Below are 22,751 nucleotides of genomic sequence, written 5' to 3' on the forward strand. Positions count from 1 at the left end.
GTTACGTGTGACTACAGTAGATCCCAAATTGAGACAGAAATATGATTTTGAAGTTGACTGTGTCCCTTTAAACATTCAGAGCTCAGTCTTGTACCACACTGGCATATAGAACCCCCAGTGACGTCAGTAGATGCACCAGACACACAAAATTCCCTTTTTAGTCAAGGGGAGTTGTTTAAATGGAATGGTTATAGGACTGAGAAATGTAGTTCAAATGAAACAAACAAAACATTCTACTTTTTACAAAATTTCCTATCAGCTGTAGCCCTCTAATATATTTAGCAGTAGTGCCTCTAATGCAGTTAATACACTTTTGAGTAATGTACAGTATGAGCAAAAACTAAACGTTTTGTAATAGTCAATTTTTATTTAGCTTGACAGAGTGAGTTTAATGGTTAGAGCAGGGGCTGGCTACATTTTATTCACAACATGGACAAGTTAATTAAGCTCTTTATCCCTCAAATCGCTTATCACTTGTGTGTATAATATTTACTTATCTTCTGGGTTGTTACCTTGTGATCCCAGTCACTGTCTGTATCCATCTGTTGTCTCCTGTTTTGTACTTAAATAGTAAGCTCTTTGGGGCAGGAACTGTCTTTTTGTTCTGTGTTTGTATAGCACTCATATATAGTGGGGTCCTGGTCAATGACCAAGGCTCCTAGATACCATTGTACAAATAATAATTTGTAATTAATGTTTGAAAAAGTGCTCTGATAATTTTGAATTAAAGGCAGTATAGAGGTGTAAATAATTGTTACTTGTTCACATGAATGCTAGCAGTAGCAAGTGCGCTATTCTGGTGTATCTTATTTATATAAAACATAAATAAATAGGAAAGGAAGCTTTTTATGTGCATTAGGAATGCTGCAAATGACTCTTAACAATTTTTAGATAATGTGTTTTAGAAATCTTTGTACCTTTCAGTTTGATTAATTTGTGTGGTGTATGGCTCCTGGTTTTTGCAAGAAAACACCACCTGTGCATTTTCATTTAACGAGTGCCTGTCTCACATTTCATATAATGCTAATAGTACCAAGTCTTGGGCTTTTGGTGACAATGAATGGCAGTAAAACTCTTCCTCTTGAGAACTGGTAATTGAGTGCTTTTATTCTCCAAAACATAAAGGAATTATAAATTTCCAGTCAGAAACCTTTTGCCCTATCTTAGTGAGATAAAATATTTAATTATGCATGCGGTCTACACTAATGAAGTTTGGCATGAGCAATTCAAGTGTCACTGCCTCCTCCGACGAGAAAGTATCATTCTAATAATAAACCCAACTGAGTATAAATTCTTTAGCGAGTGGAAACATACTGCATAGGGGGATTTTTTGGTTGGTTGTTTATTTTATTGTAAATGTTTCTCACAATCTACAAAAAACATTGGTTTCTCATTGCAGGCTTTTATTATAATTTATACGGCAGTACCACCTCGAGGCCCTAATCAGGACTGGGGCTCCATTGGACTAGGCACTGAACACACGTACAAGATGGCCTCTGCCCCGAAGAACTTGTAATCAACATACATGATGAGAGACACCGTACATCTATTATTGCATAGTTATTATGTCTTCGGCCCAGATCCCCAGACATATTTATGCTCTTAAATGCCATTGATTACATTGAAAGTTAGGAACTTAAATGCCCTTGAGGACCTGGGACTTTGTTCTTATACTCTGAGGGCCAGATTCTCTGTCAGCCCTTGGCACTGCTCAGGCAGAGTAAAGGGGCCAGATGCAGCCAGATCTGGCCATTGAGATCCCACACACCTGTGAATGAGCTCTCAGGTGGCTCTGAGTTGATATAGCCAGCACCTGTACCTCCAGCCCATCCCTCACTCAGTCACTTCTGTCATTGGTGTTGTGCTGAGGACATGGCTGAAGCATGCTGCATTCCTATTAAACTCAACTGGTGTACAGTCCCTTATGGATTGTTAGCAGCTGGCATAAATGAGCTTATTGGCTCTCAGCCTTTCCAGACTACAGTACCCATTTCAGGAGTTTGATTTGTCTTGCTTACTCTCAAGTTTCACCTCACTTAAACTACTTGCTTACAAAATCAGACATAAAAATACAGAAGTGTCACAGCGCACTTTTACTGAAATATTGCTTACTCCTCATTTTTACCATATAATCTTAAAATATACCAATTGGTATATAAATATTGTACTTACATTTCATTGTATAGAGCCATTTAAACAAGTCATTGTATGAAATTTTAGTTTGTATTGACTTTGCTAGCACTTATGTAGCGTGTTGTAAAACTAGGCAAATATCTAGCTGTGTTGATGTACCCCCAGGAAGACCTCTGTGTACCCCCAGGAATACATCATACATAGGCGCCAGCTCCATGGGTACACTGGGGCTGGAGCACCTATGGGGAAAAATTAGTGGGTGCTTTGCACCTACTGGCAGCCAAGCTCCCTGCCCCCCGCAACCTCCGCCTCCTCCCCTGAGTGCACTGCATCCCTGCTTCTCTCCCTAGCTCCCCAGCACTTGCCATCGCAAAACAGCTGTTTCATGGCATAACAAGCTCTGGGAGGGAGTGGGAGGAGCAGGAACATGGCACACTCAGGGGAGGAGGCAGGGAAGAAGGGGGTCTGGGGCGGCGATTTGGGGAAGGAGTCCAATAGGGCAGGGAGGAGGCAGAGTTGCGGATGGGGTTGGAATGGGGGCAGGGCAGGGGCCAGAGGGAGGGTCAAGCACCCACTGGCACCAGCAGAAGTTGGCACCTATGACACCGTACCCTTGGTTCAGTATTAGATTACCCCAGGATGATATAACCATTTCAGAGCCCAGATTAGTCTAGAAAATCAGAGAGCCATAACCAGACCCATGTCAGGTTCCACCCACCCCCCCTCCCTCCAACTCAACCGCACCAAGCAGAAACCAGACAAAGCAGAGAATCTGAGCTGAATGTCCAATTGAAAATGTCAGTGATAAGAGATCTAAGTGAGACTGAGCAGAGGTGATGCCAGCGACTCCTCAATCCTGATAGGATGATGTAAATGGCATAGCAAAGCCCATGTAACTGCAGAGTACTATTTTTACTTATGTTGCCCCACAACTTAACAGCTTCCATTTGCTTCTGCCTTGCAGGGCTGGCTTCAGGCACCAGTGCAGCAAGCAGGTGCTTGGGTGGCCAATGGAAAGGGGCGGCACATCCGGCTCTTCGGCGGCAATTCAGCAGCGGGTCCCTCTCTCCTTCTTGGAGGGAAGGACCTGCTGCTGAATTGCCACCGAAGAATGAGGCAACGGTGGTAGAGCTGCCACCCGAAGAGCTGCCGATTGCAGCTTCTTTTTTTTCGCTGCTTGAGGCAGCAAAAACACTGGACTGGCCCTGCTGCCTTGCCAATAAGTGACTATATTTAGAGATGGAAGGTGAGCATAGCATGAAGGAGAAATAATTGTTCCATCCTAGAAAGACCTATGAGGTAACAGGAGAAATCAATTAAGCTATGTAAACAAAGAGGCAAGGGGCAGAAAAGGCACGAGAATGGTACTGCACTAAGGTGAATTCTGGCAAAACCTCTGGAACGAACTCTTTGTAAGCTACAGAAAAATATATATACCGAAATCTAGCCTATTAATCACAAGCAATTAGACACACCTTGCCTATTACACTCAAATAATCATTAGACTTAATCTTGTCTGTCATATTACAATAAAATGGCTTTTTCTTCTGGAGTTAATTCTATACTTGTCTCTGTAGTGATATACCCCTGCCAGTACACTAGGAATTATGACTAAAATAGTACACATCAACAGCTCTAGAAGACAAGAGGGGTAATTAGTATCTTGTATAAGAGCATCAGCTTGGAAATAAAGATACGGGATACTCAGAAATAACAATACTGTCTCTTCTTATTGTGCTTTGAGTGATTTAGTTATATTTTGGTATGAGTCTCCATCTATTTGTGCTACTTAAAAATCACATTTCTAGGTCTTGGGTAAAGCTTTACCAACCTATTACCATAAACTACAAGAATTTTAATGCGTGAAATGCTTTAAGACAACAGAAAATCCCAAATCTGTTGACGTAATCAATCATCTAGGGACCAGATTCTACCACTCTTTTCACATTGCATGAAACAGATGTGTCTATACCTATACTACTGGGAACTGCTTTTCTAAATGCCAGATAAATTAATACTGTTTTTCCATCTCAACATGGCCGCTAAAATCAATGACTAAAGTTGACATTCATCTGCCAAGCACCAAAGCGTCCAATTTTCCTTGTACATTTTCTACTGTTACATTTAAGATATCTGAACACATGACATTGAAAGAGAGAACAAGATGGATAACTGGTAACTTACAGAATAGGAAGACAGAGAAATCATGGCCACAATTTTCAAACTAGGAACCTAAACTTGGGCTGTTAATCTAAATATTGGTCTGGACTTTTATTTTAAGTGGGAGGTCTGTCAGCATCTACAGATTTCAACCTGTAATGATCACACATGAATTGTGGGTGGGTTGCTTCCCCCTAAACATTCAAAAAACAGAAGGTAGATGAAAAGCAACATGATTTATTATTTTTTAAAATCTTATGATTTTAAGCCAATCATGTATTGTATTAATTTAGATGGAATATATGAGCTAAAGGTGTTAACATGACCATGACTGTCCAACATTAAACAGTATTAAACAAGATTTGGGATTTAGTATTCAGAAACCTCAGCCTGCTTAGTTCCACGGCGCACACACCATTAAAAATCCTTTTAACCTTTTATTAAAGATATATAAAAAAGAAGGGAAAACAGTTTAAGTAATTGAAATCTAAAATATTAAACAAGGCTTTTATTTTAACATTTCTTGTTCCCTTTCTCTTTAGCTGGAGAGAGTTTTTCAAGTGAAAAAGACCGTTGTTTAACAGTCATTTAGATGGTATCAAATTTGGCAATAACTGTTCTTAATGGGGAAAAGAGGAAAGTTGAGATGGGCTGGAGAGGTCATTGCTGCTGCAGTTGTTAAAATTTGACCCCATTTCCTAATACGACGAAACAAGACAAACACAAGATGGAGAGGAAAGAACTGCAACGAGAAAATGCAGCTTCCGTGCCTGGTGGTTGACTTTTACTAGCAACTTCACTCCTAGACCTGGCAAACTTGTGCCAGCATTGGGCTATTTAGGGCACTGCTGTTAGCTGCCTCTTCCTGGTCACAGACTCACAGCAAAGTTGCAAAATACACAGTCTTGGCTGGCTAAGCCAGACTCATTTTAAACAGGAGGGAAAAGGGGAGAGAGATAGGAAAGAGAAGAAATAAGGTAGGGAAGGAAAAGGACACCTGGGGGGCAGACAGCCTCACATCCCAGCTGGAGTTCAAGATTTAGCGGAGACTGGCGGAGATGGTGATGTCATCTGTCTCCCTCTCTCTGGTTCAGTGTGGTCAGCACATCTTTCAGGATTAGTATCGAGGAAGGCCTGGGATACCAGAATATGATGGGGGTAGCAACAATGATGGTAAAATTCACTCCAGTAGACATTTTTTCCTCCCCAATGTTTCTTTAAGGACCCCAAAAGGGAGTGAGAGTGGAACAATCCATCTCCTCATTATTTTGTCCACCAATTAGGTCTAGTTTCCAACACATCAATTTGGAGTCACTGGTTTCTGGTTCCACGCTGTCAATAACCTAGTCCCAGATTTGGACCTTAGCGTCCAAAATATGGGGGTTAGCATGAAAACCTCCAAGCTTAGTTACCAGCTTGGACCTGGTACTGCTGCCACCACCCAAAAAATTAGAGTGTTTTGGGGCACTCTGGTCCCCCCAAAAACCTTCCCTGGGGACCCCAAGGCCCAAATCCCTTGAGTCTCACAACAAAGGGAAATAAATCTTTTCCCTTCCCCGGAGAGATACACAGAAGCAACCTCCATGAATCTAAGCAGAGGGAGTCCACCCTCTCTAATTCCAGTCCTGGAAACAAAAGCACTTCCCTCTTCACCCAGAGGGAATGCAAAGTCAGGCTAGTAAATCTAACACACACAGATCTCCCCCTGACTTCTTCCTCCCACCAATTCCCTGGTGAGCTGCAGACTCAATTCCCTGGAGTTCCTCACTAAAGAAAAACTCCAACAGGTCTTAAAAGAAAGCTTTATATAAAAAAGAAATAAAAATACATACAAATGGTCTCTCTCTATTAAGGTGACAAATACAGGGTCAATTGCTTAAAAGAAATATGAATAAACAGCCTTATTCAAAAAGAATACAATTCAAAGCACTCCAGCAACTATAGACATGTAAATACAAAAGAACATATAAATCCCTATCTGATCTTCGGTACTTACAACTGGGAAACAGAAGATTAGAAAGCAGGAAATAGAAATCACTTCTCATCCGAAAGAGCATACAGGCAGAAAACAAGAACAAAGGACTCACACACAAACTTCCCTCCACCCAGAGTTGAAAAAATCCTGTTTCCTGATTGGTTCTCTGGTCAGGTGCTTCAGATACTTATTTCCAGGTGAAAGAGACGTTAACCCTAAGCTATCTGTTTATGACACGCCCCCCAAATTGCAGACAGTGGGGAAGCTCACTGGTGGCGATTTCCTCCTAGAACTTTAAACTAAACAGATTAATACAACACATGCACCTTTACATATACCACTAAGTATATAACTAACAGACTTCTATATTTTAAGAACACTTTTTAACTACTAGATTCTGGGAAACTCTCACGGGAGAGTGCATCAGCTACTTTGTTAGAAGCTCCTGAGATGTGCTGAATTTCAAAATCAAAATCTTGGAGAGCTAAACTCCAACGAAGAAGTTTCTTGTTGTTCCCCTTGGCAGTATGAAGCCACTTTAGTGCAGCATGGTCAGTTTGTAGCTGGAACCGCCGTCCCCAAACATATGGGCGTAGCTTTTCCTTTTCACTGACTGACCAGTGACTTTTCCTCTCAGACAGTTTCTTGCTGAGAAACATGACAGGATGGAAGTTGTGATCTGTTGCTTCCTGCATGAGCACTGCTCCTATACCACGCTCAGATGCATCCGTGGTTACTAGGAATGGCTTGTCAAAGTCCGGGGCCCTGAGCACAGGGTCAGACATGAGTGTTGCCTTAAGTTGGGTAAAGGCCTTTTGACACTCATTAGTCCACTTAACTGCATTTGGCTGGGTCTTTTTGGTCAGGTCGGTCAGTGGGGCAGCGATTTGGCTGTAGTGTGGTACAAATCGCCTGTAGTACCCGGCCAAGCCTAAGAAGGATTGGACCTGTTTCTTTGACCGTGGGATAGGCCACTTTTGGATAGCATCCACCTTGGCCTGTAGGGGGTTTATGGTTCCTCGACCCACCTGGTGCCCCAGGTAAGTCACTCTGTTTTGGCCTATTTGACACTTTTTGGCTTTAACAGTTAGTCTGGCCTGCCGGATGCGCTCAAAGACCTTTTCCAGGTGTAGTAGGTGTTCGGGCCAGGAGTCTGAAAAAATGGCCACATCATCGAGGTAGGCAACTGCAAATTCTCCCAGTCCTGCTAGTAGACCATCTACCAGCCTCTGGAAGGTGGCGGGTGCATTTCGAAGGCCGAAAGGAAGGACATTAAATTCATACACCCCCGCATGGGTGTCAAATGCTGACCTCTCCTTGGCAGGTTCATCTAGCGGTACTTGCCAGTACCCCTTGGTTAAGTCTATTGTAGAGATGAACTGGGCCTGTCTCAACTTTTCCAATAGCTCATCGGTGCGGGGCATTGGATAGTTGTCTGGGCGAGTTACCACATTTAGCTTACGGTAGTCCACGCAAAAGCATATTTCCCCATCTGGTTTGGGTACCAGAACCACTGGAGATGCCCATGCACTGGTAGATGAGCGGATTATACCCATCTGTAGCATGTTCTGGATCTCCCATTCTATAGCAGCTTGGGCATGACTAGACACCCGGTAGGGTGGGGTTCTGATTGGGTGAGCATTACCTGTATCAATGGAGTGGTATGCCCGTTCAGTCGGTCCTGGGGTGGCTGAGAACAATGGGGTGAAGCTAGTGCACAGCTCCTTGATTTGTCGCCGCTGCAGACGTTCCAGGGTGGTTGAGAGGTTCACCTCTTCCACGCCACCGTCTTTTTTCCCTTCGTAGTAGACACCGTCAGGCCACTCAGCATCATCTCCCTGGACTGTAAACTGACAAACCTGTAAGTCTCTGGAATAGAAAGGCTTGAGAGAATTAACATGGTACACTCTGGGCTTTAGTGAGGAATTGGGAAATGCTATGAGGTAGTTCACAGTTCCCAGGCGCTCTTGGACCGTGAATGGCCCTTCCCATGATGCTTCCATCTTATGGGCCTGTTGCGCCTTCAAGACCATAACCTGGTCTCCTACCTTGAAGGAACGTTCTCTGGTATGTTTGTCATACCAGGCCTTTTGCTCTTTCTGAGCATCCTTTAGGTTCTCTTTAGCAAGGGCTAAGGAGTGTCGGAGGGTGCTTTGTAGGTTGCTTACAAAGTCCAGAATGTTAATTCCTGGAGAAGGCGTAAACCCCTCCCATTACTGCTTCACCAACTGTAATGGCCCCTTAACCTCGTGACCATACAAAGTTCAAACGGTGAAAACCCTAAACTGGGATGTGGTACATTCCTGTAGGCAAACAGCAACTGCTGCAACACTAGGTCCCAATTATTGGAGTATTCGTTGACGAATTTACGTATCATGGCCCCCAAAGTTCCATTAAACCTTTCCACCAGGCCATTGGTTTGATGGTGGTACGGGGTGGCAACCAAGTGATTCACCCCATGAGTTTCCCACAGTTTTTCCATGGTCCCTGCCAGGAAATTAGATCCTGAATCTGTAAGGATGTCGGAGGGCCAACCTACCCTGGCAAAGATGTCTGTTAGGGCCAGACACTCAGTGTTAGCCCTGGTGTTGCCTAGAGCTACTGCTTCCGGCCATCGGGTAGCAAAGTCCACTAAAGTCAGTACGTACTGCTTTCCTCTGGGTGTCCTTTTTGGGAAAGGACCCAGAATATCCACAGCTACTCGCTGAAATGGGACCTCAATTATGGGGAGTGGCTGGAGAGGGGCCTTGACCTGGTCTTGGGGTTTTCCCACTCTTTGGCATACCTCGCAAGACCAGACATACTTGGCAACATCCTTGCCCATCCCCTCCCAGTGGAAGGACTTTCCTAACTGGTCCTTGGTTCTGTTCACCCCAGCATGGCCACTGGGATGATCATGGGCTAAGCTTAAGAGCTTCCCCCGGTACTTAGTTGGAACCACCAACTGTTTTTGCGGCTGCCATTTTTCCCGGTGTCCACCAGAAACAATCTCCTTGTATAAAAGTCCTTGGTCTATAACAAACCGGGATCGATTAGAAGAGCTGAGAGGCGGTGGGGTGCTGATGCCGCCGCCCACGCTTTCTGAAGGCTGTCATCTGCTTCCTGCTCAGTCTGGAACTGTTCCCTTGAGGCTGGGGTCACCAGTTCTTCCTCAGACTGTGGACTTGGGCTTGGTCCCTCTGGAAGCGATGTAGGTGATGGGGTTGTTTCTGTTGCTGGTGAACCGCTCTCCGCTGGTGCACCTGAGGGTATTTCAGGCTCGGGATGAGCCTTTTGGGTATGGCTGTCTGTTGCTTCTGCCAGTTCTGGCTTGCTGGCGCCCTCTGGCGTTGAGTTTGAAGATGTGGTTGCAGTTGCTGGTGCTAGTTGCTGTTCCAGTTCCGGGCCTGGGACTGGAGGTGTGGTGGCTGTTTCAGTGGTTGGCATGGAATCCGGGTCCACTACCTCTGTCTGGGTCTCTGGTAACACAGACGGGGCCTCTGTGGACGGCTCAGGAACAGGAATGGGTCTGGAAGCTTGCCTGGTTTGGCTGCGTGTAACCATTCCCACTCGCTTGGCCCGCTTCACCTGGTTGGCCAAGTCTTCCCCCAGTAGCATGGGGATAGGATAATTGTCATAGACTGCAAAAGTCCACATTCCTGACCAGCCTTTGTACTGGACAGGCAGTTCAGCTGTAGGCAAGTCTACAGCTTGTGACATGAAGGGGTAAATTGTCACTTGGGCCTTTGGGTTGATGAATTTGGGGTCTACGAAGGATTGGTGGATAGCTGACACTTGTGCCCCCGTGTCTCTCCAAGCAGTAACCTTCTTTCCGCCCACTCTCAAATTTTCCCTTCGCTCCAAGGGTATTTGAGAGGCATCTGGGCCTGGGGATCTTTTGTGTGATGGTGGTGTAATGAATTGCACTCGGATGGCGTTCTTTGGACAGTTGGCCTTGATATGTCCTGGTTCATTACACTTAAAGCATCTTCCATCTGATGGGTCACTGGGTCGAGGTGAGTTACTGGAGACTGGTGAGGTGGAAGAATACTGTGTCTGTGGCTTTACTTGGGTTGTAGGTGGGGTTTTTGGCTGCCCTCGGTTGTAGGGTTTATGGTCGGTGTGCCCCCTGGGGTATTCGTTCCCCTTGACCGTAGCTTTCTTGCTTTCTGCCACTTCCATCCATCTGGCTCCAATCTCCCCCGCCTCAGCGAGATTTTTGGGTTTTCCATCTTGTATGTACCGTGTTATGTCCTCAGGAACACTATCCAAGAACTGGTCCATTTGTATGAGGAGGTGCAGTTCTTCCAAGGTTTTAACATTGTGTCCTGATATCCAGGCCTCATAATTTTTCCCAACGCAGTAGGCGTGTTTGGGAAATGACACATCTGGTTTCCACTTTTGGGTTCTGAAACGCCGACGGGCATGATCCGGGGTTATCCCCCTTCTGTATCTGGCCTTGGTTTGAAAAAGTTTATAGTCGTTCATGTTCTCCTTAGGCATTTCAGCTGCCACCTCTGCTAAAGGTCCACTGAGCTGTGGTCTCAATTCTACCATGTACTGGTCTTCAGGGATACTGTACCCAAGACAGGCTTTCAAAATTTTCCAAGAAGGCCTCGGTGTCATCACTTGCCTTGTAGGTGGGAAATTTCCTGTGCTGTGGAACAATAACCGGCGCAGGGTTGTTAGGGTTGGCTGGAGCAGGTTGCTTAGCCTTTTCTAATTCCATGGCCTGTCGGTGGGTCTCCCTCTGTTTTTCCAACTCTCGTTGGTGGGCTGCATTGTTGACTTCTTCTTGTTTTTGTAGCCTTTCCATCTCTTGTTTGTGAGTTGCCTCATCTCTGGCCATCTGTGTTCTGAGCAGTTCTGTTTTTCCATTGCTTCGAGCTGTACTGCCTCTGGTTTTCGTGACATCTTGTTTTCTTGTGTTGGGGTGCCCTCCGGTGTTTATCTTCTGCACTGCAGGCTCTGTTGCCTCCTGGGGTCTGCCTAGCAACAGTGCCTTTTTCCCTTTCTTTCTCTAGCTAATGTTTTCAATGTAAAGTAAACCAGAAAAACCACTTTATTTGCATGTATATAGTGCTGGTAATGACTCTCAATGGGAGTGCTATTGTCTGACAAAAGACCTGTTTGTCACAGCTTAATGGTTCCTTGCTTAATATGCAAGCCAAAAAGTGCCAGAGAGAGCAGAAAAAAAATTCTCTCTGGTTCCCTTTTAAAACCACACTGTTTCTCTCTGCTAAAAAGCCCCTAGCAGAGAAAAGAAAAATATAATATTCCTACTGGCTTCTGGATTCTATCTTTCCCACTACGCTGCACACCATGTCAATAACCTAGTCCCAGATTTGGACCTGAGCGTCCAAAATATGGGGGTTAGCATGAAAACCTCCAAGCTTAGTTACCAGCTTGGACCTGGTACTGCTGCCACCACCCAAAATATTAGAGTGTTTTGGGGCACTCTGGTCCCCCCAAAAACCTTCCTTGGGGACCCCAAGACCCAAATCCCTTGAGTCTCACAACAAAGGGAAATAAATCTTTTCCCTTCTCCCCTCCAGGTGCTCCTGGAGAGATACACAGAAGCAACCTCCGTGAATCTAAGCAGAGGGAGTCCACCCTCTCTAATTCCAGTCCTGGAAACAAAAGCACTTCCCTCTTCACCCAGAGGGAATGCAAAGTCAGGCTAGTAAATCTAACACACACAGATCTCCCCCTGACTTCTTCCTCCCACCAATTCCCTGGTGAGCTGCAGACTCAATTCCCTGGAGTTCCTCACTAAAGAAAAACTCCAACAGGTCTTAAAAGAAAGCTTTATATAAAAAAGAAATAAAAATACATACAAATGGTCTCTCTCTATTAAGGTGACAAATACAGGGTCAATTGCTTAAAAGAAATATGAATAAACAGCCTTATTCAAAAAGAATACAATTCAAAGCACTCCAGCAACTATAGACATGTAAATACAAAAGAACATATAAATCCCTATCTGATCTTTGGTACTTACAACTGGGAAACAGAAGATTAGAAAGCAGGAAATAGAAATCACTTCTCATCCGAAAGAGCATACAGGCAGAAAACAAGAACAAAGGACTCACACACAAACTTCCCTCCACCCAGAGTTGAAAAAATCCTGTTTCCTGATTGGTCCTCTGGTCAGGTGCTTCAGATACTTATTTCCAGGTGAAAGAGACGTTAACCCTTAGCTATCTGTTTATGACACACGCTTCTCTTGTTTACCAATGATGATCTTAATACAGTTCTTGAATTATATCAGTAAATCTTTTTGTATAATTTAGTCCATCTACATTTATTATCATAGCTTATGTGGATCTTATGAACTTTCACGTACTTTTTACAGCTGAGCTCACAATTAGGGTAAATTTGTAGTCCACATTATTACCACATGATTAGGAGTGGGCTTATTCATGATTTTTAAATGCTTAAAGTTGGTAGTACTACATAAAAAGGATTTTATAGTGGAGACACAAAACTAGAATTAATGCAAAGAGAAAGTTGGAAAAAAATACCAAACAATCATAAACTAGGAATTCAGAATTAGGAATGAAAGCTCAACATTAATTGTATCCCTCTTGTTCTTCTGCCTTTCAGATAAGGTTGTTCTTTGTAGCATTCTAAAGCATTTGTTAGATAATGTGATTTATAATTTCATACAAACCAGAATTTACTAAACCAGTGGATTACACTGTCATACACCTACTGAGCAATTGATCAAATCTTCATAGTCTCGAAATCTGACCCTCTGATCAGGACTGGCTCTACAGTTTTTGCTGCCCCAAGCAGCGCGCTGAATTGCTGCTGCAGTCTGTGTGCCCTTAGGGCGGCAGGCGCGTTTCCACAGCGGCGGCAATTTGGCGGCAGCTTCTATGTTTAGCTGAAGCCACCACAGACATTACTAAACATAGAAGCTGCCGCCAAATTGCCACCACCGCGGAAACGTGCCTGCCGCCCTAAGGGCACATGGACTGCCCCGCTGTCCGTGGCGGCAATTCAGCACGCTGCTTGGGGGCAAAACAGGGACTGCCACCCCTTGCAGATTGCTGCCCTAAGCACCAGCTTGGAATGCTGGTGCCTGGAGCCGGCCCTGCTTCTGATGAACTTCTGCATTTCACACCTAGGCCTTCCCAGAAGTCAGGATTAGTTCAGGATGGTTTTCCAACTCAGGGACATCTATATTCCTTCCACACAGAGCTGTCAGGCAAAGGTCTCAGAGGCAGAATTGAGCCCAGAAATATTTATGACACCACAGAATGGCTTCCATTTTGACAGTGGTATTTCTTAGAAGTTATTTCCCTGACTCTTCCCCTTCACTCCTCCGAGGCACCCTGAGAGACAAAGAGATAGCTTTTATCCCCTTACTGTGACTGGGACATCAGAGCTAGATCTTGTGTAGCTGCTTCTCGGCCACTTGCTCTGAGTGACCAGGTACTGCTGTTTATCCTCCATAAAGGGGTATGCCCTGATCCCAGTTTACAGTCTGTTGGCACAGATTGGACAGTTCAGAAGGGGACTCCTGCAGTCTAGTTTCAAAACAGCTACTCCTAGTTAAAAACCTCTCTTTGTCACCCTACAAATCAGAAGGTTTACCCCACAGAACTCAGACCCACTCATTATTTTTACTTGCAATTGTGTTTGTGTTAAATGTGAGAGACTATGGATTGTGAATGAATTCAATGTGGTTTATTGTTAACATTTCTAATAATAATAATAATAATAATAATAATAATAATAATAATAAGTTAGTAATACCTTGTCTCCAGCAGTTCTCGCTGCTGGGATTTATTTATTTATTTAAAATGGAATTGTTCTGCTAAGTGTCTCCTTTAGGCTATAACTTTCCAAGGTTCATCCCCTGCACTCCCTCAGCGTGTGCAGCTGACAGCTTTGTGAGGACAGAATATAGATCTCTTCAGGCTGATCCTGTTTCAGTCTCTAAAACTGAGGCAAACCCACTACACCAAACTTTGCAGAATTCAAGAATCCCCCATTCCCTCTGCACAAATCCTGCCAAACTCCCCAAGTACCTCAAAGCCACTATTCTCCTTTGAACCACATCAGACAGAACACATACATTTTCTTTATAACCCTCTTTGCATTGTTTTCATATAATTTTTGACAACCTGCTCCCTTAAGCTAGAAGGCATCCTTACAAATTTAATGTCCCTCTTCAGCAGCAAAAAACAGCCAAATTGCATCATTGTCTCTTAGCCCAGGCCACAGGCAGCAATCCATTTCACTTCTGAAATCACGTTCCTCGTCTCTCAGTGAAATGGGAAATATCCCAGAATTTACATTCCAAGCACCAGAAAAAAACAAATAAAAAAACCGACACATAATCTATGGAGAATCTGGCTAGACAAATTCTGACTGGAAAGATATACACTTTAAACAGTGAAAGCAATTAACCACTGGAATAGCTTACGATACGTCTTCTGATTTTGGGATTCTCAATTTTTGGGTACACAAGGTGAGATAATATCTGGGGATTGCTTCTTGGAAGCACTAATCACCCTCAACACCAAATGAACTCCAACTGAGAGACTGAGCACCTCTGAAAATCAGGCCCTGATTTGACTCAAGTGGGGCACTCAAAATTAGAGCTCCCTTTTGAAAACTTGGGCCTAAGTGACTTATTCAACATTTCGTAAACCTGTGGGAGATCAAGAAATAGATGCCCAGGGGATTTCCATGTTGGAATGAATGCTGTGACCTAAACTGACCCATTAAAAAAGTTCTGTATATTTTAATATACATACAAAACATGTCCCAGATTTTTTTTTAAAGCAATACTATCTAAGTCTGTTGAGTTATTCATGAACTCAAACAACCACTTGGAAGATTTTATTCATGAAATTCAAACTGTAATTAAAAATCATGTATCCCAAGCTACTTGACTAATGAAACATTCAAATTGTAAGTCGATGAATAATTTATTTTCTGTTACTGTTACAGATTTAAGGCTCTAACATCTCTGAAGAATGAATGAAGTCCAGCCTTCCTGTTGGAATAGCACACCTGTCTTGTTCAACAAATCTTGGAGTGGAGGGCATTATTACCAAGTGATCAGTGCAGCAGAAACAATCATCCTTCCCTCTCTAATTGGGATTATCTGCTCTATGGGATTAGTTGGCAATATCCTCATTGTGTTCACTATAGTAAGGTATGGAATTTAGCATATGTGCTGCAACAGAGACTTACTGTTGTAAACAAATCATTTGAATACATTGAGGAATGGAATTGTCCAGCAAAGACTAGTACAATAAATGGCTACGTAGAGCACGAATTATTTTGATACACAGTTGTGTCTAACCAAATTTGGGCCATGAGTCAAGAAAGCACTTAAACATATGATTAGGTCCCTCTCTTCACAGGGAAGCACTTAAACACGTGCTTCACTTCAAGCACATGTTTATTGAGTTCAGTGGGACTTAAAAGCACACATGTAAGCTTTCTTCCTCAATAGGGATGCCTTTTTGAATTGAGAGTTTAGAAATTGATTCAGCTCCCACTGAATTCAGTAGCAAAATTCCCATTGACTCGGATAGCGTAGAGCCTTAAGCTTTATCAAAAAAATTTCATCACCTTCCCTCTCTGCTAACAATGCAGTTTGATCCAGTTAGCATCTTCTCTCCTGCCTCAGAATGATTAAGAAGGATAATCCATGCAAGAGATTTGCTACTCTGTGACATTCAGACAAAAAAATATAAATGCAAACATCTGACCCTTGCATACATACTATGTTTTCTTGTCAAGACATCCATATTGGAAGCCAAGTGACCTATTCTGAGACTTTTTAGAATAATAATATTTTAAAAGTAATTCTATAAAAACAAAAACAAATGAAACATTCTCCATTTTCTATCTACCTAAGCTTATTTTTTATATCAGACTGCTGGTTAGTAGTAATGGCCTCCCAGAATTTCGTCACTTTCCCCAGCATGACTCCCTATTCCCAGTAACAAGAACTTCTGTGCCAGTTGAGGATTCCCTTGCATCTTTAAGCTTGCTTTGCTATGATCTAGCAATGTCAAGCAGACTTCTTGGACCTCAGGATCTGGCCCAATCATCAGTTTTGTGCAACAAGAAAATAACTTTAATCTTCTGATTCTACCAACAGTTTTATAGTGAGACTCAACTGCATGATTTAGCCACAGAATTGAAAGACATGTTTGATCAGAAGCTGATTTGATCTAAACACCTGTAATGCAAATTATAATAAACATGATAGACTAAGGCTAATACATGTCAGCATCAGCAAGATTTAATAAATGAACTCTGTCCATAGACACAGTTAACTTTAAAGGGGGAGATTTCCAGTGACACAAAAAGGAATTAGACACCTAATAGTCTGTTCTGCCTTTGAAAATCTCCTTTTGATGCACAAAGACTAGGCTTCATTCACAAAGGAGCTTAGGTGTGGTGACTGACTGCATTTTAGGAACCCAGAAAATCACTGGGATTTATAAACCCTGAGTTTGGCACCTGGGCTCCCTATACAATGAATGGGGAGAGACAGGTGCCTCAGAATGAGAGTCACAGAAGCCAACAGGCTAGGTGGGGAGACACCTAAGCTAGCCAATGGGAGATGCCAATGTGAGGGGTATGTTCTAAATCCTATCTCTACTACCCCTCAGGGGAGTATCCTAGTCACTGGCCGATAGGATATTCTGATGTGGGACTCAGTCTTTTCTGAGAAAGCTGGTCTACTATGAATAACTAAGGAAAGGCTCACTAGGCCAAAAAGAGAGGTGACTCTGTAGCCTGGCGATTAACACACCCAGGATATGGGAGAGCCAGTCCACCTGCTCCAATGAATTTAAATTATGTAGTCACAGTGGAAGAACTTCAGCAGGAGAGATTGAGGGATGCCAATAACAGAATGTCCCATAGCTCAGGGGTTAGAGCACTCTTCTGAGAAATGGCAGTGCCTAGTTCAAATTCCTCCTGCCCCTCAGGCAGAGGGAGGATTTGAACCAGGGGTCTCCTGTGGGCCAGGTGAGTACCTTATCATTGGGCTAAAAGTTATGAGGGAGGCCCTCCTCCCACCACTGTTTTGCATAAGTTCACCTATAGCAGCCTGTGACAAGATGCACTCACCACTGTGGCACCTCCTGATGGTTGTTCTGGAGATTACCTCTGCCCACCAGTGCACCTTCATCTGCTGATGTCTTGCTGCCATCACTTCTGCTCCAGGACCCACATCACTCCCAGGACTGTGATGTCTTCTTTAGGACACAGCATTGCAGCTATGCTGCACTTTGTAATCACCCCTTCCAGAGGACTGTCCTGAAGTCTGATGGTCCAGCCACTTCCTCAGTGGTGAGTGGTGGTAAAAGGGGGACCCAGGCCCCCCAGCTACTCCAGGTCCTGGCCCAGGGACCTTGTAGATGGTAGCCATGTGCTGCATCCCCTCCAACCTCTCAGCCTACTTCCCTGGGTAGCTTCCCCACAGCCCCAGCATCTTCTCCACCCTTATCTCAGGGCCTAAACGTGCCAGTCTTAGCAGTCATCCAGGAGCTTGCTCTCACTCCCCTGATTCTGCCCAGCACTGCTAAGTCCAGGGTGCTAGCTTTCTTCCTCCTCTAAGGCAGCCCATTCCCCCCCCCCCTCCAGCTCTCGGAAACTACTGCCTCTGCTCTGCCCTACAGCTCTTCTTATATGGGCCTACTCAACCCTGATTAGCTGCTCCTCACAACCCCTCTCCTATTGGCTGCTTTCTGTGCAGCTTCCCCAGGGCTCCATTAATAGTTTACCGGCCAGTATGGGGTGGATGCCCCATCACAGGACCCAATCCAATAAGCAAGCTCAGAGCATGCTTACCAGATTGAGCCCCTCAAGGTAAGTGGAGAAAAGCCTGGTCACGGGCTGCATTGCGCATGCACAGGTCCCTAGGGAACTTAGACTGCAAAAATTTAGATGCCAAGTGAGGTTAGACGCCTACAGAGTTCAGCAGCAGCTGAGCAGAGGTTCTGTGAAGCCCAGTGGGGCCTGATTCTGGGACTTAGGCACCTACAATGGCAGTTAAGTGCCAAAGTCCTTTTGTGAATCTAGCCCCAAATGTCTAATGCTCCCAATCTTTGTGGAGAAGACCAAGGAGTTTGTATGGGCTGGAAGTAAGGGGAATATGTCTGTGAAAATGAATGAATGGATATAAAGGAAGAGAATATTCATTGAGCTTTTAAAATTCATAATATAGTCTCTGAAATATTATAATAAAAGAAAACTAAAAAGGAACAAAAGGGTTTTTTTCCTTCTTGAAAGGCCTTTGTCTGGCATGAATAACAAGATGAGGCAGAAGAGAATAGAGACAGACAGTGACATTAAAAACTAAATGTTGTAATTATTGACATTGAATGTGCTAGATAAGCAAACAGAAGAGATTGTAGAAAAATTTATATTTAAAGTTTGGCTCTACACTGCAACATGTGGTGGGAGGGATAGATCAGTGGTTTGAGCACTGGCCTACTAAACCCAGAGTTGTGAGTTCAGCCTTTGAGGGGGCCACTTAGGAATCTGGGGCAAAAGCAGTGCTTTGTCCTACAACTGAAGACAGAGGACTGGACTTAATAACCTTTCAGGGTCCCTTCTAGCTCTATGAGATAGGTCTATCTCCATACAGTGTTTTGGGGGTTTTTTTGGACTATATAAAATGTTCACCTTTTGCTGAAAAGATCTGCTTCCAATATGTGTCAGGTCATATCTTCTTTCTTTACTGAATACATTTTTTTTTACTATTTTTTCTTCAGTAAGCATCAAAGAGTCAACTGCTGAAATAGAAGGTGGATTCTGTCCCTGTTATTATGTCATCAACAGGATTATTAACCAAGTTCCAGTTGCAGAATTTTTATTAATAGTGATACAAGATCCAGAAAGAATCCTGTATTTTCAGATTGCAGTTTGAGCTTGCAGGGTTGGCAGTTAGAAAATACTTATTTTTACGAGCAAATAAAGCTGATTCGATCTGGACCCTATGATGGGACCTTATGATGTGATTTTTAAAAGCTTCTCAAAAATGCATTTTGGGCAAAATTCATCCATATGCAGAAGGTCAGGACTAAAGTCCCATTTAAGCCCTACTAAATGGCTCATTGACCTTTTCCTGGCCTTCTGAAAATGAGTGGATTTCACCCATAGGGAAGGGAGAGTAGAGTTTTTCTATACTCAAGTACAAAGAAGCAATACAGAACATGCTAAGAAAGGTTGAGAGCCGATTTTTGATGGCACACAGGGTGGGCTGAGCTGCTTAGCCCGCCACCGCTCTGGGGGGTCCCACCCCTGGTCCCACTCAGCACCCGCTGCTGGCCTGGGCAAAGGAACCCCAGGTTTCCAGTGGGCTGAGACCCTGGCTGGCAGGAGCCAGCAGCCGAAACCCCAGAGCGGCTGCAGGCTGAGCCACTCAGCCCACCACCACTCTGGGGTTTCCACCGCCGGCTCCTGCCAACTGGGGTCCCACCACCGGTCCCACTCAGCACCTGCTGCTGGCCTGGGGTTCCTTCCCCCAGGCTGGCAGTGGGCTGAGACCCCAGCTGGCAAGAGCCGATGGTGGAAACCCCAGAGCGGCAGCAGGCTGAGCTTCTCAGCCTGTCGCCATTCTGGGGTTCCCGCTGCTGGCCCGTTGCCAGCTGGGGTCCCACTCAGCACCTGCTGCTGGCCTGGGTGAAGGAACCCCAGGCTGGAAGTGGGCTGTGACCCTGGGTGGCAAGAGCCAGTGGCCAAAACCCCAGAGCGGGGGGGCTGTGTGCCGCTCTGGGGTTCCCGCTGCTGGCCCTTTGCCAGCCAGGGTCCCACCGCCAGTCCCACTCAGTACCCGCTGCTGGCCTGGATGAAGGAACCCCAGGCTAGCAGCGGGCTGAAACTCCAGCTGACAGGAGCCAGCGGCCGAAATCCCAAAGTGGGGCGGGCTGAGCCACTCAGCCTGCAGCTGCTGTAGGGTTTCCACTGCTGGCCCCTTGCCAGTCAGGCTCCTGGTCCCACTGAGCGCCTGCTGCTGGTCTGGGTGAAGGAACCCCAGGCCGGCAGTGGGCTGAAACCCCAGAGCGGGGGCAGGTGGAGATGCTCAGCCCACTGCCGAAACCCCAGAGCTGGGCGGGCTGACCCGCTCAGCCCACCGCCACTCTGGGGTTCCAGGTGCTGGCCCCTTGCCAGCTGGGGTCCTGCCGCTGGTTCCACTCACCTTGCTTCCTGTTGGAGTTCCAGCGCAGGCCCCCTGCCAGACAGGGTCCAGGCTTCCGGCCTTGCTCAGCCCTACCAGCCGCCAGCTCCACTCACCTCAGCTGCCGATCTGGGGTTCTACACGGTTAGCAACTGATCATTCAGAAGCCTGTGTGCAGCTTAAAGTATCCAAATACATGCCACCAGACACTGGAAAACTCAGCAAGGAAAAGCAAGGGCAAGGATCACACTAAACTAATAAGATCTGGATTTTAATTTAATTTTAAATAAAGCTTCTGAAACATTTTGAAAACCTTGTTTACTTTACATATAACAGTAGTTTGGTTATATATTATAGACTTATAGAGAGACCTTCTAAAAATGTTAAAATGTATTACTGGCACGCGAAGCCTTAAATTAGAGTGTATGCATGAAGACGCAGCACACCACTGCTGAAAGGTTGCCGACCCCTCGTATAGATCATCTGTCTGGTCTTTAAACTGAGAGGAGCCACTGACTGGGAGCAAATCCTTTTGAGATTCAAAACATCTGCTGAGATCTCAAGGTGCTAGTTAGTGCAGGCGCTTGGACTGGAATAGGATGAATTTGTGACAGCACACAGTGCACTTTCCAGGTCCCCCAAAGTTGTTATTGAAATGACAATTAGTGTATGAATTATTGCAATATCAGTTCAAAGTACTATTTAACACTCCTTTTTGTAAGAGAATTGGGATCAGTCTTTCAAATCCTTTCCTCATTAGTGTGACCGGGAGGAAGAGTGTTAGCTAGAAGACTGAACTAGCTAGAGAAATGACATGTTTACAGAATCTGTAGAACTGAAATCTTGATTATTTAAGTTATCTCTCATGGAGCTATATGAATGTGTCAACTATTGAACAGCAAATTGCTCATATGGCTTATCATGGTTTGGGGAAAAAGCTCTGATTGTCAATGTAATTTCTGTGGCCTTAGCAATTTCTGAAAGAGTTTTAAACTCAATAAGGAAAAGGAAACATAACTGAAAAGAGAGAAAGAGGGTTTGCAATCAAGTCTATAGGCTGCATTTTTTAGGGTGTTTCATTGATATAATGCCACTATATAAATCCATGGTACCCATGCATCTTGAATACTACATTAAGTTCTGGTCACCCCATGTCAAAAATGATATATTGGAATTGGAAAAGGTGCAGACAATGGCAACAAAAATTATTAGGGGTATGGAACAGCTTCCGTATGAGGAGAGATTAAAAAGATTGGAACTGTACAGCTCAGAGAAGAGATGACTGAAGGAGGGCGTAATAGAGGCTGATAAAATCATGAATAATATGGAGAAAATGAATAGGGAAGTGTTATTTAGCCCTTCACATAACACAAGAATTAGGGATCAGCCAATGAAATTAATAGGCAGTAGATTTTAAACAAACAAAAGGAAATACTTCTTCATACAATGCCGTGTCAACCTGTGGAACTCATTGCCATGGGATGTTGTAAAGGCCAAATGTATAACTGGGTTCAAAAAAGAATTAGATAGAATCATAGAACCGTAGGGTTAGAATGGACCACAAGAGTCATTTACTCCAGGGCAGATTGGCCCTGGAGATTTTTCGCCTTCCTCTGCAGCATGGGGCACGGGTCACTTGCTGGAGGATTCTCTACAGCTTGAGGTTTTCAAACTACAATCTGAGGACTTCAATAACTCAGACATAGGCTAAGGGTTTGCTACAGGAATGGGTGGGTGAGATTCTGTGGCCTGCATTGTGCAGGGGGTGAGACTAGATGATCATAATGGTCCCTTCTGACCTTAAAGTCTATGAGTCTATGTGTCTATGATCAGAGGGGTAGCTGTGTTAGTCTGGATCTGTAAAGGCAGCAAAGAGTCCTGTGGCACCTTATAGACTAACAGACGTTTTGGAGCATGAGCTTTTGTGGGTGAATACCCACTTCGTCGGATGAGTCTATAAGTCATCTAATCTAACCACCTACCAAAATGCAGGATTTGTTCCTAGAGGATAGGTCCATCAATGGCTATTAACTAAGATGATCAGGGACACAGTCCAATGCTGCAGGTGTTCCTAAACCTCTAACCGCCAGAAGCTGGGACTGGATGACAGGGGATGGATCACACGAAATTGCCCTGTTCTGTTCATTCCCTTTGAAGTATCCGGCATTGGGAACTATCAGAAGATAGGATCCTGGGCTAGATGGACCACTGGTCTGACCCAGTATGGCTGTTCTTATGTTCTTATGATAGGGGTAGAAATGGCGGTGTTCATGGATTATAAACAAAATTTCTTAAATAAAATATAGGTAAACTGTAACCAATACATTGGTATTAAAA

The 22,751-nt window shown here is 44.4% G+C and overlaps 1 protein-coding gene across 1 annotated transcript in view; it reads left to right on the forward strand.

The window, feature by feature from the left end:
- The first annotated feature begins 15,240 nt into the window (after positions 1-15,240).
- Positions 15,241-22,751, forward strand: part of MCHR2 (melanin concentrating hormone receptor 2) — a 46,621-nt gene continuing 39,110 nt past the window's right edge. Inside the window, exon 1 of the mRNA XM_050949328.1 lies at positions 15,241-15,422. Coding sequence (XP_050805285.1) covers positions 15,241-15,422 — 182 coding nt within the window. The remainder of the gene's footprint in view (positions 15,423-22,751) is intronic.

This window comes from Gopherus flavomarginatus, chromosome 4 (genome assembly GCF_025201925.1).
Source record: "Gopherus flavomarginatus isolate rGopFla2 chromosome 4, rGopFla2.mat.asm, whole genome shotgun sequence".
Classification (NCBI taxonomy): domain Eukaryota; kingdom Metazoa; phylum Chordata; order Testudines; family Testudinidae; genus Gopherus; species Gopherus flavomarginatus.